We start from the raw sequence: 14,573 nt of genomic DNA on the forward strand, positions 1-14,573 counted from the left end.
CTCGACTGGTATGCCATCCAACCCTGGAGTTTTCCCGGACTTAAAGTCTTTAATTGCATCCAAGAAGTTCCTCCTCTGTAATTTCACCTTCACATGAGTCTTTCTGTATGGCTGTTATTTTTACATTATCAATAGAAAAAAAATCTCTACAATTAGCTTCAGTTAGAGGAGATGGAGGCGACTGAAATGAAAACATATGCTTAAAGTACTTTGTTTCCTCCTTCAAAATATAATTTGGTGAATCATGGGTGACTCCGTCATTTGTAACCAGTTTCAGTAAATTATTTTTGGTAGCATTCCTATGTTGAAGATTTAAAAATAATTTGGTGCATTTTTCCCCATTTTCTATCCGGTTTCCTTTATTTTTATAATATATTACACTTGATCTTTCTTGAATAAGTTTCTCCATTTCTTTTAGTTTTTCCTCTAATTTATTCTGAGCCTCTATGTTACAGTTTTTATTGCTATCCATCTGTTCTGTTAGACCTTCTATTTCCTTTGTTAGTATGGACTCTTTTGACCTAAATTGCGTTTATTTTCGAGATGAGTACTGAATTGCATGGCCTCTAAAGTCACATTTAAAAAGGTGTCCCATACAATAAGGGGATTTGCTGTACCTATGTTATGTCGGGAAAAAAACAGTTATAAATTCCTCTGTCCTAGTTAAAAACAAGTTATCATCCAATAGGCTTTGATTAAATTTCCAATATCCTCACCCACGTGGAAATTCAGTAAGAGTAATGTATATGCCAATTATATGATGGTCTGACCGCATTCTGTCCCCTATCAACACTTTTTAAACTTTTGGTGCCAACGAGAATTACATAAGAAAGAAGTCAAGAGGGTTGTGGGTTCGATTAATAATAATATAATATGCCATTTAGCAGACGCTTTTATCCAAAGCGACTTACAGTCATGTGCGCATACATTTTTACGTATGGGTGGTCCCGTGGATCGAACCCACTACCCTGGCCTTACAAGCGCCATGCTCTACCAATTGAGCTACAGAGGACCACGGGGGACCAGTATGAACAAATATGAAAATGTATGCGCTCACTACTGTAAGTCGCTCTGGATAAGAGTGTCTGCTAAATGACTAAACTGTAAACTGTAAGACGACTAGCTTGATTGAGTCTCCGCCATGTATATCTCACTAGATCAGGATATTTAAGCCTCCATATATCTACTAGTTCTAATGTATCCATGACATTCACGATTTCCTTAAGAGCATGAGGGTGATTGTTTGTAGTGTGATTTCCTTTACAGTCCGTTGAGCTATTTAAAACGGTCTTATAATCTCCCACCATAATAATAGAGTCTTGAATTGCTTGCAGGGTTGATCATTTATTATATATATTGTCAAAGAAGTGTGGATCATCATTATTTGGTCTGTAAAGGTTAATAAGCCATATCTGTTTATTGTCCAATAACATATTTAAAATAATCCATCTACCTTGCGTATCTGTTTGGACAATTTTCACATTCGGATTGAAATTAATGTTAATTAATATCATCACCCCTTTTGAGTTTCTTTGCCCATGGGAGAAGTATATTTGGCCCCCTCATTCCTTTTTCAACGCAACTTCATCTAGAATTGTTGAATGAGTTTCCTGTAAAAAATTGATATTATATCCCTTCTCTTTGAGTCACGTAAATATTGTTCTTCTTTTGTTATTATCTGCTAAGCCATTACAATTATAACTGGCTATACTTATTTCACCACATACCATAATGAGATACAAGTTTCAAGTCTATTTATCATTATATATATGTTTGTAAATTTACCAATAAAAAATACCATAGTGATTGAGTGGCCATATAGCTGTACCATGATATTTGCATTGCTACTAAGTAACCCTCCAATTGTTCTCCACTAATTCCCCCGGTAAAGCCACTCCCCGTCCCAAGTTGGGTTGTCATCCCAGTGATCGGCATACCACCCCTGTCCCCCCGGATCCCTAGACCCCCGAGAGGCCAGGACCCATCCATCGAAAACAGCACACAGTGCCACCCACAAAACAGAAGCAGGTCAACCACCAAAAGCATTTCCAATGCTTTCACCTCAATATATATATATATATAGCTATTTCAAAATATATTTCTATTCAAATATCTTATTTTCTATCATTATCAATTAATATGCATAATAATGTCAGCAGTTGATGCGTAGGATTTTAACCTATAACCCGGATTGCCATTGTATTACATTACATTTTAGCAAACAATTATTTTGGTTCATCCTATATTCTCCCTAACATCCTTAGATGTGGGATAAACACACACGCACATACTCTAACACACTCAACCCCTTTCCTCCACAATCAACCATAAGATCAGATGCTCAACGGTTGTTACATCCCAGAGCCCAACTCAAGAAAGGACCTGATTTACGAATACATATACAGTTACAGCTGTTTGTGGAAGCATGCAAGATTGAGCAAAAATTGACACAGTACAGACATTGCAATTTATTGCCCTGGCCACATCTGCAGTCCTCATGCCTCCTTGCAGCATGCCTAAGGCACATTCACGCAGATGAGCAGGGACCCTGGGCATCTTTCTTTTGGTGTTTTTCAGAGTCAGTAGAAAGGCCTCTTTAGTGTCCTAAGTCTTCATAACTGTGACCTTAATTGCCTACCATCTGTAAGCTGTTAGTGTCTTGACCATTCCACAGGTGCATGTTCATTAATTGTTTATTGTTCATTGAACAAGCATAGGAAACAGTGTTTAAACCCTTTACAATTAAGATCTGTGTAGTTATTTGGATTTTTACAAATTATCTTTGAAAGACAGGGTCCTGAAAAAGGGACTATTCTTTTTTTGCTGAGTTTATACAGTGGAAGTCGGAAGTTGACATATACCTTAGTCAAATACAATTAAACTCAGTTTTTCACAATTCCTGACATTTAATTCTAGTAAAAATTTCCTGACTTAGGTCAGTTAGGATCACCACTTTATTTTAAGAATGTGAAATGTCAGAAGAATAGTAGAGAGAATGATTTATTTCAGCTTTTATTTCTTTCATCACATTCCCAGTGGGTCAGAAGTTTACATACACTCAATTAGTATTTGGTAGCAATGCCTTTAAATTGTTTAACTTGGGTCAATCGTGTTGGGTATCCTTCCACAAGCTTCCCACAATAAGTTGTGTGAATTTTGGCCCATTCCTCCTGACAGAGCTGGTGTAACTGAGTCAGGTTTGTAGGCCTCCTTGCTCGCACACGCTTTTTCAGTTCTGCCCACAAATGTTCTATAGGATTGAGGTCAGGGCTTTGTGATGGCCACTCCAATACCTTGACTTTGTTGTCCTTAAGCCATTTTGCCACAACTTTGGAAGTATGCTTGGGGTCATTGTCCATTTGGAAGACCCATTTGCGACCAAGCTTTAACTTCCTGACTGATGTCTTGAGATGTTGCTTCAATATATCCACATCATTTTCCTTCCTCATGATGCCATCTATTTTGTGAAGTGCACCAGTCCCTCCTGCAGCAAAGCACCCCCACAGCATGATGCTGCCACCCCCGTGCTTCACAGTTGGGATGGTGTTCTTCGGCTTGCAAGCGTTCCCCTTTTTCCTCCAAACATAACGATGGTCAAACAGTCCTATTTTTGTTTCATCAGACCAGAGGACATTTCTCCAAAAAGTACGATCTTTGTCCCGTGCAGTTGCAAACCGTAGTCTGGCTTTTTTATGGCGGTTTTGGAGCAGTGGCTTCTTTCTTGCTGAGCGGCCTTTCAGGTTATATCAATATAGGACTCGTTGTTCTGGGATTGATTTGCACTTTTCGTACCAAAGTATGTCCATCTCTAGGAGACATAACGTGTCTCCTTCCTGAGTGGTATGACGGCTGCGTGGTCCCGTGGTGTTTATACTTGCGTACTATTGTTTGTACAGATGAACGTGGTACCTTCAGGCATTTGGAAATTGCTCCCAGGGATGAACCAAACTTGTGGAGGTCTACAATTTTTTTTCTGAGGTCTTGACTGATTTATTTTGATTTTCCCATGATGTCAAGCTTGAGGGTAGGCCTTGAAATACATCCACAGGTACACCTCCAATGATGACTCAAATGATGTCAATTAGCCTATCAGAAGCTTCTAAAGCCATGACATCATTTTCTGGAATTTTGCAAGCTGTTTAAAGGCACAGTCAACTTAGTGTATGTAAACATCTGACTCACTGGAATTGTGATACAGTGAATTACAGTGGGGGAAAAAAGTATTTAGTCAGCCACCAATTGTGCAAGTTCTCCCACTTAAAAAGATGAGAGAGGCCTGTAATTTTCATCATAGGTACACGTCAACTATGACAGACAAATTGAGAATTTTTTTTCCAGAAAATCACATTGTAGGATTTTTTATGAATTTATTTGCAAATTATGGTGGAAAATAAGTATTTGGTCACCTACAAACAAGCAAGATTTCTGGCTCTCACAGACCTGTAACTTCTTCTTTAAGAGGCTCCTCTGTCCTCCACTCGTTACCTGTATTAATGGCACCTGTTTGAACTTGTTATCAGTATAAAAGACACCTGTCCACAACCTCAAACAGTCACACTCCAAACTCCACTATGGCCAAGACCAAAGAGCTGTCAAAGGACACCAGAAACAAAATTGTAGACCTGCACCAGGCTGGGAAGACTGAATCTGCAATAGGTAAGCAGCTTGGTTTGAAGAAATCAACTGTGGGAGCAATTATTAGGAAATGGAAGACATACAAGACCACTGATAATCTCCCTCGATCTGGGGCTCCACGCAAGATCTCACCCCGTGGGGTCAAAATGATCACAAGAACGGTGAGCAAAAATCCCAGAACCATACGGGGGGACCTAGTGAATTACCTGCAGAGAGCTGGGACCAAAGTAACAAAGCCTACCATCAGTAACACACTACGCCGCCAGGGACTCAAATCCTGCAGTGCAAGATGTGTCCCCCTGCTTAAGCCAGTACATGTCCAGGCCCGTCTGAAGTTTGCTAGAGTGCATTTGGATGATCCAGAAGAGGATTGGGAGACTGTCATATGGTCAGATGAAACCAAAATATAACTTTTTGGTAAAAACTCAACTCGTCGTGTTTGGAGGACAAAGAATGCTGAGTTGCATCCCAAGAACACCATACCTACTGTGAAGCATGGGTGTGGAAACATCATGCTTTGGGGCTGTTTTTCTGCAAAGGGACCAGGACGACTGATCCGTGTAAAGGAAAGAATGAATGGGGCCATTTATCGTGAGATTTTGAGTGAAAACTTCCTTCCATCAGCAAGGGCATTGAAGATGAAACGTGGCTGGGTCTTTCAGCATGACAATGATCCCAAACACACCGCCCGGGCAACGAAGGAGTGGCTTCGTAAGAAGCATTTCAAGGTCCTGGAGTGGCCTAGCCAGTCTCCAGATCTCAACCCCATAGAAAATCTTTGGAGGGAGTTGAAAGTCCGTGTTGCCCAGCGACAGCCCCAAAACATCACTGCTCTAGAGGAGATCTGCATGGAGGAATGGGCCAAAATACCAGCAACAGTGTGTAAAAACCTTGTGAAGACTTATAGAAAACGTTTGACCTGTGTCATTGCCAACAAAGGGTATATAACAAAGTATTGAGAAACTTTTGTTATTGACCAAATACTTATTTTCCACCATAATTTGCAAATAAATTCATAAAAAATCCTACAATGTGATTTTTTGGATTTTTTTGTCTAATTTTGTCTGTCATAGTTGACGTGTACCTATGATGAAAATTACAGGCCTCTCTCATCTTTTTAAGTGGGAGAACTTGCACAATTGGTGGCTGACGAAATACTTTTTTCCCCCACTGTATAAGTGAAATAATCTGTCTGTAAACAATTGTTGGAATAACAAACCGTCATTCTGTTACCAAACTTTGCAACTGCACTGTTCTTTAAGTACTGGTAAATGTTTTTGTAAAAATGTCAGTGGAAATTGTTAAAAGTAATCCTTGTGCATAGAGCTGTATGGTTTGTTTAACTTGGCAAGCATTGTGTTATGTTTGGCATACATTTTAAAGTGAAATTCCCAAGTTGCAGGTGGCATTAGTAATAATTGCAAAATGGGTCTGGGCAATTCCATGGTAAAGGAATTACACTGAGACTCAGATTTTTCACTTACCAAACAAAAACCATTGATTTAAACTCTATGCACAAGGACTACATTTAACAATTTACTGTGGAATTGTCCATCTCTATTATCAATTCTTGAAAAAAAGCATGTATTTCCTCTTCATTTGTCAGCTTCGGAACTGTAGGAGTGTGAAAGAATTTTAGAAACTGAACCGAATCGGTGAGGGAACATATGGAATTATGTGTAAGTTATCCTTGATCTATTATCACTGGACTGTCTATTCTTAGAAAGAGATGATTTGATGGAGTAATTTATTCTACTTTCAAAAGCAACACAGATTAAGCCTACACATAGGCCCCTAGACATTTAATTACCGGTAACAACGCTTGATGTACTGTACAACTTGTCTGTGTATGTGCCTGTAAGCCTATGTTGAAACACTGTGTCCTGTTCACAGACAGAGCCCAAGACACCAGGTCTGATGAGATTGTAGCACTGAAGGTTTGGATGGACAAAGATAAGGATGGTAGGCTGACAGCTTGGGTCTCAGCCACTTGCCTTGCTTCAATTGCTTTTGCCAAAGTATACAATAGTTGTGACATTTCTATCATATTAATAGCTTCTTAATAGCTTCTTTAATTAGGGCCTTTGTTATGTAGGCTAATGCTGTTGTTTTGCTTTGTTTGATTTGGGGTTGTTGTTCTAAACTGGGATCCCCATCAGTAGTCTCACCCTGCTGCTTAAGCTCAGACACCCCAACATAGTAGAGCTGAAGGAGGTGGTGGTGGGCAGTCACCTGGAGAGTTAGGCATTACTATAGTAACTCAACATTGTTGTTACATAGTATTTTAGTGTGGGTGTATTCAGTATTTAACTCTCCCATCTTGGTTGACTGTATTCATTCAGCTTTTTATCAGTAATTGATCTGTTTGTGTCTCTGCTCAGTCTCTTCCTAGTGATGCGTTTCTGTGAGCTGGACCTGGCCAGTCTGCTAGAAAACATGCTGACACCTTTCTCAGAGGCACACATACGACAGTGAAAAGTATCGAGTCTTGTGCAAAAACACTGAGTATACCAAACATTAGGAACACCTTCATCATATTGAGTTGCAACCAGCCTCAATTTGGACTCTACAAGGTGTCGAAAATGATCCACAGGGATGCTGGCCGATGCTGACTCCAATGCTTGCCGCAGTTGTGTCAAGTTGGCTTGATGTCCTTTGGGTGGTGGACCATTCTTGATACACATGGGAAACTGTTGAGTGTGAAAAACCCAGCAGCATTACAGTTCTTGACACGAACCGGTGTGCCTGGCACCTACTACCATACCCCGTACAAGGGCACTTAAATATTTTGTCTTGCCCATTCACCCTCTGAATGGCACACATATACAATCCATGTCTCAATTGTCTGGAGGCTTAAAAATCATTCTTTAACCTCTCCTCCCCTTCATCTACACTGATTGAAGTGGATTTAACAAGTGACATCAATAAGGGATCATAGCCTTCACCTGGTCAGATTATGTCAGAGGAAGGCCCAAAAAATTGTCAAAGACTCCAGTCATCCAAGTCATAGACTGTTCTCTCTGCTACCGCATGGCAAGCAGTACAGAAGCGCCAAGTTTAGGTCCAAAATGCTCCTTAACAGCTTCTACCCCCAAGCCATAAGACTGCTGAACAATTAATAAAATGGCCAGCCGGACTATTTACATTACTCACACCTGTCACCATCGTTACGCGCATCAGCGCTTCATTGGACTCACCTGAACTTCATCACTGCTTTGATACCTCCCCTATATCTGTCTGTTCCTCAGTTTGATCCCCGTGTCTGCATTAATGTTGTTTCGTTTCCGTTGTCCAGAAGCTGTCGGTGTTTTGTTCATGTCTGTTTTTTTTATTAAATGTTCACTCCCTGTACTTGCTTCTCGTCTCCCAGCGTCTGTCCTTACAGATTGAGTCATTTAGGCTCATAACCATGATAATGCAAATACATCGATCAGTAATCAATTATTCTACCTATAATCTCAATCAGTTTGATATCAGGATTTATCAATTTAGCAAATAATAATTACGTTTCATATTTAATCCTTCCAGGTTTGTCTTTATATGTACATGCCATTTCGTTACATTTTAACCATATATCAATGGCATAATTGGCCTGTGATGATCTGTAGGGCCGTGATCATTGTCCATTGACATAACACAATATGTTTGAAGCGTGCGTTCCAAGCTGCGCTCCGCGGTAATAACTTTAAACAATAACTGATGGCCCGCTCTCCCGATCGCAACACATAGTTCAGATGAAAGATAACTGATTCGTGGACGCACAGAATGTCTGGATTAGACGGATATCCGGAAGAGAAAGCAGCGAGGTTGGGCGGTGGCGATTTCCTCATTTTAATGAGTTGAGACCTTTTGGACATTTCCACCTGACCTAATTAAAGCGCTCTGGCCCAGCTGCGCAAGTGGCCATGAATTAAAGGGCGATTCCACCAACTCCATGGGCCATTTCTACAGCCACCCCGGAAATTTGTTAAATTCCACACTCCTTAAAATGCTCATCGCTCCACGTCCTCTGTCATCCCAGGGAGAGGAATTAGTCGGGCAACTGGCCGGATATATGTTCGGTTCTTTACCTGGATCTCCACTGATCTAACACGACCGTCGGTCCAAGGCATGGTCTTGGTGATATGGCCCACTGGCCAGGAGGCTCGAGGCAGTTGAAGGTCCACTATCATTACTACTTGGCCAGTGTCCAGGCTGGCCGTTTCTCTCCGCCATTTCCCTCTGTGCTATTGGTTTGGTAGGTAATCCCGATGAGGTTGGTATCAGCATACATGGCGTCTCGGCGCCCCATCAAGAGCAGATTCGGTGTGACCGGATCTGGGTCAACGATGTCTGCAGAGAGATATCCCAAGGGTTAGGAGTTCAGTATCCCTTCCACCTCTTATCAGGATGGTCCGCAAGACAGTTTCAGTGACAGCTTGGTCCCACAGGATGACTCGTGAGGCCGTCTTCACAGATTTGATCTCTCGCTCCCATGTTTCTCCAAAATGAGGAGCTCCTGGAGTTGTGATATTTGAAGGAGATTTGTTGGTCCATCAGTTGATTCTGGAGGGTTGGTTCCATTGCTTGGAAAGCTTCCTCCAACCTGGCTTCTCCTGCCTTGAAGTTTGTATCCCTGTCAGCCAGGATCTTGTAGGGTTTCCCCCGTCGGGAGATAAACCGCCGTAGGGCCATGAGGAAGGCTTCAGTATCCAAACTCTCCAGTAGGTCCAGGTGGACACATCTAGTTGTCAAGCACTTGAACAGAATGCCCCAGCGCTTTTCCACTCGTGGACCTAGCTTGATTGTAAAGGGCCCAAAGCAATCTACTCCTGTTGACCAGAAGGGGGGTTAAGGAGGCGCAAGCGAGCAGGGGGCAAATCCACCATTTTGGGCAAAGTTGCTCTGGCCCGCCATCTCTGACATTCCATGCAGGCGTATTCGTGCTTGCGAATTGCTCCTCGCCCTCCAAGTATCCAGTACTTCCACCTCATCTCCCATAGACTCTTTCTGGCCCTGGGTGGAGAAGCCTCTCATCATAACTCTTGATGAGGAGGCTGGTGAAAGGGTGTCTGGAGTCAAGGATAATTGGATGGATAGCATCGGGATCCAATACTTCTGCTTCTGCTTCCGACTCTGATCACTCAGAGTATTTGGTCGTACTCTGGGGCGAGAGAGAGAAGACGGCTGTCCTTAGCCACTTCCTTACCGGCTTTCAGAGCTTTTAGCTCCTCAGGGAAGCAGACTGCCTGTGCATGCTGTAGGAGGAGTGTCTCTGCAGTGAGGGAGGTGGGTATGGAAGCCACCCCATCTGAGGTCTGGTTGGTGGCGGTGATCAGAACCTGCAGTGTTTGGGATTGTGCTGGGTCAGGGAGAGCTGTTGTCGGCTCCGTAGAGATGTTGTAGTATTGGGCGGACTTCCTTAACTCATGAGCTTCAGTTGGTTGCGGAGGGGCCGCAGGCCCGGGGGCTGTCGGCCACTCGTTCTCTGGTTGGGACAAGAATGGTGGTCCCAAGCTCCAGCGATGGGGTTGAGCCAGTTCCTTAAGAGTTTTACCACGAGTGATGTCATCAGCAGGATTGTTGACGCTGTCAACATACCTCCAGTCATTGACTTCCGTTAGGTCTTGGACTTGCGCAATGCGACGAACACCTTATACCTGCAGGACTCCGACTTGAGCCAGGTCAGTACAGTGGTCCTATCACTCCAGTAGATGACCCTTTGGATTGACAAGGTCAGCTCGGCTCGCAAGGTGGAGGCCAACTGGGCTCCGGAAAGGGCAGTGCTGAGTTACAGCCTAGGCATTGACAACTGCTTCTTGGGTGTGACCCTGGACCTGGCCATGACAAAGGAGACATGGGTGTGGCCTGCCTCATCCTCCACTCTGAGATAGGAAACTGCTCCATAAGCCCGCTCTGAAGCGTCACAGAACACATGAAGTTCCCGGCTTGATCCCAGTTGGTCAGCACAGAGTGGCACATAACACCTCTGCATCTGGACTTTGGAGAGCTCCGACAACTCTGTTTCCCAACAGATCCATCGTTCTACTAGGTCAGCTGGGTGGATTGGTTCATCCCAGTCCCTCTTGGTCTGCCACAGGTCCTGGACTAAGACTTTGGTCCGGGTTGTGTATGGCAGGATATACCCGAGGGGATCATATTGACTGGCCAGGGTCCAATAGATGGTGCGCAGAGTGGGGGTTTCGGTGCTCAGGGCTGAGCTGTGCTTGTACCCCAAGGTATCCGGTATGCAGCTCCATCTCAGTCCTAGCGTGGGCTCTTGTGGGTTAGAGCCAGGCTGCAACAGACATAGTTCACTGCTACTTGACCTGGCTTGTGGCGGGAGGTGCTGGATAACCTCTGCTGTGTTGCTCGCCCACTGTCTGACCTCGAATCCCCCTTTGGACAGGAGATTCCGGACTTTGTAGAGGAGTGCTTTCGCTTCAGTAGTGGATGGGACGCTTTGTAAGCTGTTATCCACACCGAAGGCATTCTCCACTGAATCCCAGACTTCTGGGTCACTGTCTGGGTGCTCCCAGGCGTGTCTCTGCAGAGCGTATATGGCACAGCAAGGACTGCATGTGGTGCCAAATGGGAGTACTTGCCATTCATAGATTGTGGGCTCTGCGTCTCGTTCCGTATCTCGCCATATGAACCGGAGCAGTGTGGTGTCGGAAGGCAGCAGACGAATCTGATGAAACGGCTTTGATGTCTCCACTTCACAAGGTTATGAATCTCTTGGTTATGAACTTCAGCAAGTCAGGACTCTTCACCAGTCGCCGCTCCATTCTGCGGAGTAGTGGGAGTACAGCCCGTGTTGTGGTTACCAGAGGAGGATGGTTGAGCACCCGTAGCAGTGGGGTTGTGTACCTCTGAACGCCATCCATTTCAGTGGTGGTGGTGTGCTTCTCCAGGAGGTCTAATGCATAGGTGTCATGTTTCGAGCGGGTGACCTCCTATAGCTTCCGGTTGGAGAAGTTGCCCATCTTCCAGAGCACCTCCACATTCCGAAGGAGGTCAGTGACTGGACAGGGAGATGGAGCTGGACAGCTTCCGGTAAAGAGGACTTGCTGTGACTGTACAGCTTGGATGGAGAGAAGTAGATGGGCTGGACCCTACACAGCCCAACCCAAGGATGTATGGACAGCAATGGGCCCTCCTTCTGGTCCAGCTCGTATAAGCTCGGTTGGGGTGACGAGGTGTGGGTGGTCTGACCCGATCAGGATGAGTGGCGCAACCCTGGCCATGTTGGGAAGAGGCAGTCCTCTGAGATGAGGATATTGCTTCTGTAGAACACTCAACGGGCAGGAGTGCTCTGCGAGATTCAGGCCATCTGCCGTGAAGGCATTGGTGATGTTGTAGGCCACGTCCCTCTGTCCTGAAGGTGAAACGCACACCTTCACGGCAGATGGCCTGAATCTTGCAGAGCACTCCTACCCGGTGAGTGTTATACAGAAGCAATATCCTCATCTCAACAGATAGTTCAGATGAAAGATAACAGATTCGGTGGATTTACGTTGATTCGTGGACGCACAGAATGTCTGGATTAGACGGAGTTGAGGAAGAGAAAGCAGGGAGGTCGGGCGGTGGCGATTTCCTCCTTTTAATTATTTGAGATCTGTCGGATATTTCCAACTGACCTAATTAAAGCGCACTGGCCCAGCTGCGCAAGTGGCCATGAATTAAAGGGCGATTCCACCAACTCCATGGGCCTTTTCTACAGTAATCTTATTGTGTTACTTTTTATTTTATTTTTTACTTTATTTTATTTAGCAAATATTTTCTTAACTCTATTTATTGAACTGCATTGTTGGTTAAGGGCTTGTAAGTAAGAATGGATCTCATAGTGCAACTGCTGGGTACCCCTAATGAGAACATCTGGACGGTAATGTCTCTCTCCTAGAGAATCATTGAGCTCCCTATTTTAAGATTTTACACACTATATTTTACCCGTTTAATGTGTGGATTTGCTAAAGGTTGATTAACTTTACACTATACAACAATAAATGATAGTAGGGCTTCACTTGTCTTCCCCTAGTTGGACAGTATAGTTTGAGGAAAAAACCATACAACAATCTGAAGAATGAGTTCACCTGGTTGTCTGATGCAGGGCTGTGTTTACTCAACCTACTCTTCATGTACAATCCCCTACACAGGTAACAACCAAATAACAAACCTGCAAAGCATTATACCTTCATGAAGACACCCACACACAGTTCTACACATTCTGTCATTCACATATTTACACTCTCCTTCAATATGGTATACACAGAAACCTTAAATGAAGACATTTATACTTCCTTTCATTCCTGCAAGGCTCACAAGTGTTTCTTGTTGTCTCTGTCAGGGCCACAGCTAAGGACTGCTTGGAGAGTTCCTACTTAAAGGAGAAACCTTTACGTAAGTGTGGGCTCAGAGTTATATCACAGAAGGGCTTAGAACAGTGTTTTTGTAATTAAATGAGTGATTAAAGTCTCTCTTTTTCTCTTTTTAGCTTGTGAGCCTGATCTGATGCCAACATTCCCTCATAACCTAAATAAAAGGGCAGTCCCTGCTATAGAGAGCCAATCAAAACGCGTTAAAGTGTAACTTCATCAACATCCTTCATAGCAATGTCATGGAGTTAATTGTGAGAGTGACATTCTTAAAGAATTCAGACTCTTTCCCGTTTTCCACATTTTGTTATGTTACAGCCTTATTCTAAAATTGATTAAATAAAAAAATGTCTTCATCAATCTACACACAATACCCCATAATGACAAAGTGAAAAGAGGTTTTTAGAAGTTTTGGCAAAAAATGTATTTACATAAGTATTCAGACCCGGAATTGAGCTCAGGTGCATCCTGTTTCCATTGATCATCCTTGAGATGTTTCTACAACTTGATTGGAGTCCACCTGTGGTACATTCAATTGATTGGACATGATTTGGAAAGGACACACCTGTTTATATAAGGTCCCACAGTTGACAGTGCATGTCAGAGCAAAAACCAAGCCATGAGGTCGAAGGAATTGTCCGTAGAGCTCAGAGACAGGATTGTGTCGAGGCACAGATCTGGGGAAGGGTACCAAAAAATGTCTGCAGCATTGAAGGTCCCCAAGAACACAGTGGCTTCCATCATTCTTAAATGGAAGAAGATTGGAACCACCAAGACTCTTCCTAGAGCTGGCCGCCCGGCCAAACTGAGCAATCGGGGGAGAAGGTGACCAAGAACCCGATGGTCACTCTGACAGAGCTCCAGAGTTCCTCTGTGGAGATGGGAGAACCTTCCAGAAGTACAACCATCTCTGCAGCACTCCACCAATCAGGCCTTTATGGTAGAGTGGCCAGACGGAAGCCACTCCTCAGTAAAAGGCACATGACAGCCCGCTTGGAGTTTGCCAAAAGGCACCTAAAGGACTCTGACCATGAGAAACAAGATTCTCTGGTCTGATGAAACCAAGATTGAACTCTTTGGCCTGAATGCCAAGTGTCACGTTGGAGGAAACCTGGCACCAGCTGTACGGTGAAGCATGGTGGTGGCAGCATCATGCTGTGGGGATGTTTATCAGCGGCGGGGACTGGGAGACTAGTCAGGATCGAGGGAAAGATGAATGGAGCAAAGTACAGAGGGATCCTTGATGAAAACCTGCTCCAGAGCGCTCAGGACCTCAGACTGGGGTGAAGGTTCACCTTCCAAATCTCTGAATGTCCTTGAGTGGCCCAGCCAGAGCCCGGACTTGAACCCGATCTAACATCTCTGGAGAGACCTGAAAATAGCTGTGCAGTGACGCTCCCCATCCAAACTGACAGAGCTTGACAGGATCTGCAGAGAAGAATGGGATAAACTCCCCAAATACAGGTGTGTCATGCTTGTAGCATCATACCGAAGAAGACTTGAGGCTGTAATCGCTGCCAAAGGTGCTTCAACAAAGTACTGAGTTAAGGGTCTGAATACTTATGTAAATGTGATTTTTTTTTT

The 14,573-nt window shown here is 43.9% G+C and overlaps 1 protein-coding gene across 1 annotated transcript; it reads left to right on the forward strand.

Annotated features, from left to right (window-relative positions):
• Positions 1–12,448: 12,448 nt before the first annotated feature.
• Positions 12,449–13,203, forward strand: LOC123481386 (cyclin-dependent kinase 10-like). Its single transcript, XM_045205149.1, has 4 exons — positions 12,449–12,499; positions 12,631–12,770; positions 12,962–13,014; positions 13,109–13,203. Exons 1-4 carry the CDS (start codon positions 12,449–12,451, stop codon positions 13,201–13,203), a joined length of 339 nt encoding a protein of 112 aa, XP_045061084.1.
• Positions 13,204–14,573: the final 1,370 nt, after the last annotated feature.

This window comes from Coregonus clupeaformis, chromosome 19 (assembly GCF_020615455.1).
Source record: "Coregonus clupeaformis isolate EN_2021a chromosome 19, ASM2061545v1, whole genome shotgun sequence".
NCBI classification, from domain to species: domain Eukaryota; kingdom Metazoa; phylum Chordata; class Actinopteri; order Salmoniformes; family Salmonidae; genus Coregonus; species Coregonus clupeaformis.

Coding starts and splice junctions, on each gene's coding strand:
- LOC123481386 (XM_045205149.1), top strand. CDS start 12,449: ATGGATCTCATAGTGCAACTGCTGGGTACCCCTAATGAGAACATCTGG. Junction 12,500..12,630: donor CTAATGAGAACATCTGGACG/GTAATGTCTCTC, acceptor AAATGATAGTAG/GGCTTCACTTGTCTTCCCCT. Junction 13,015..13,108: donor CTTAAAGGAGAAACCTTTAC/GTAAGTGTGGGC, acceptor TTCTCTTTTTAG/CTTGTGAGCCTGATCTGATG.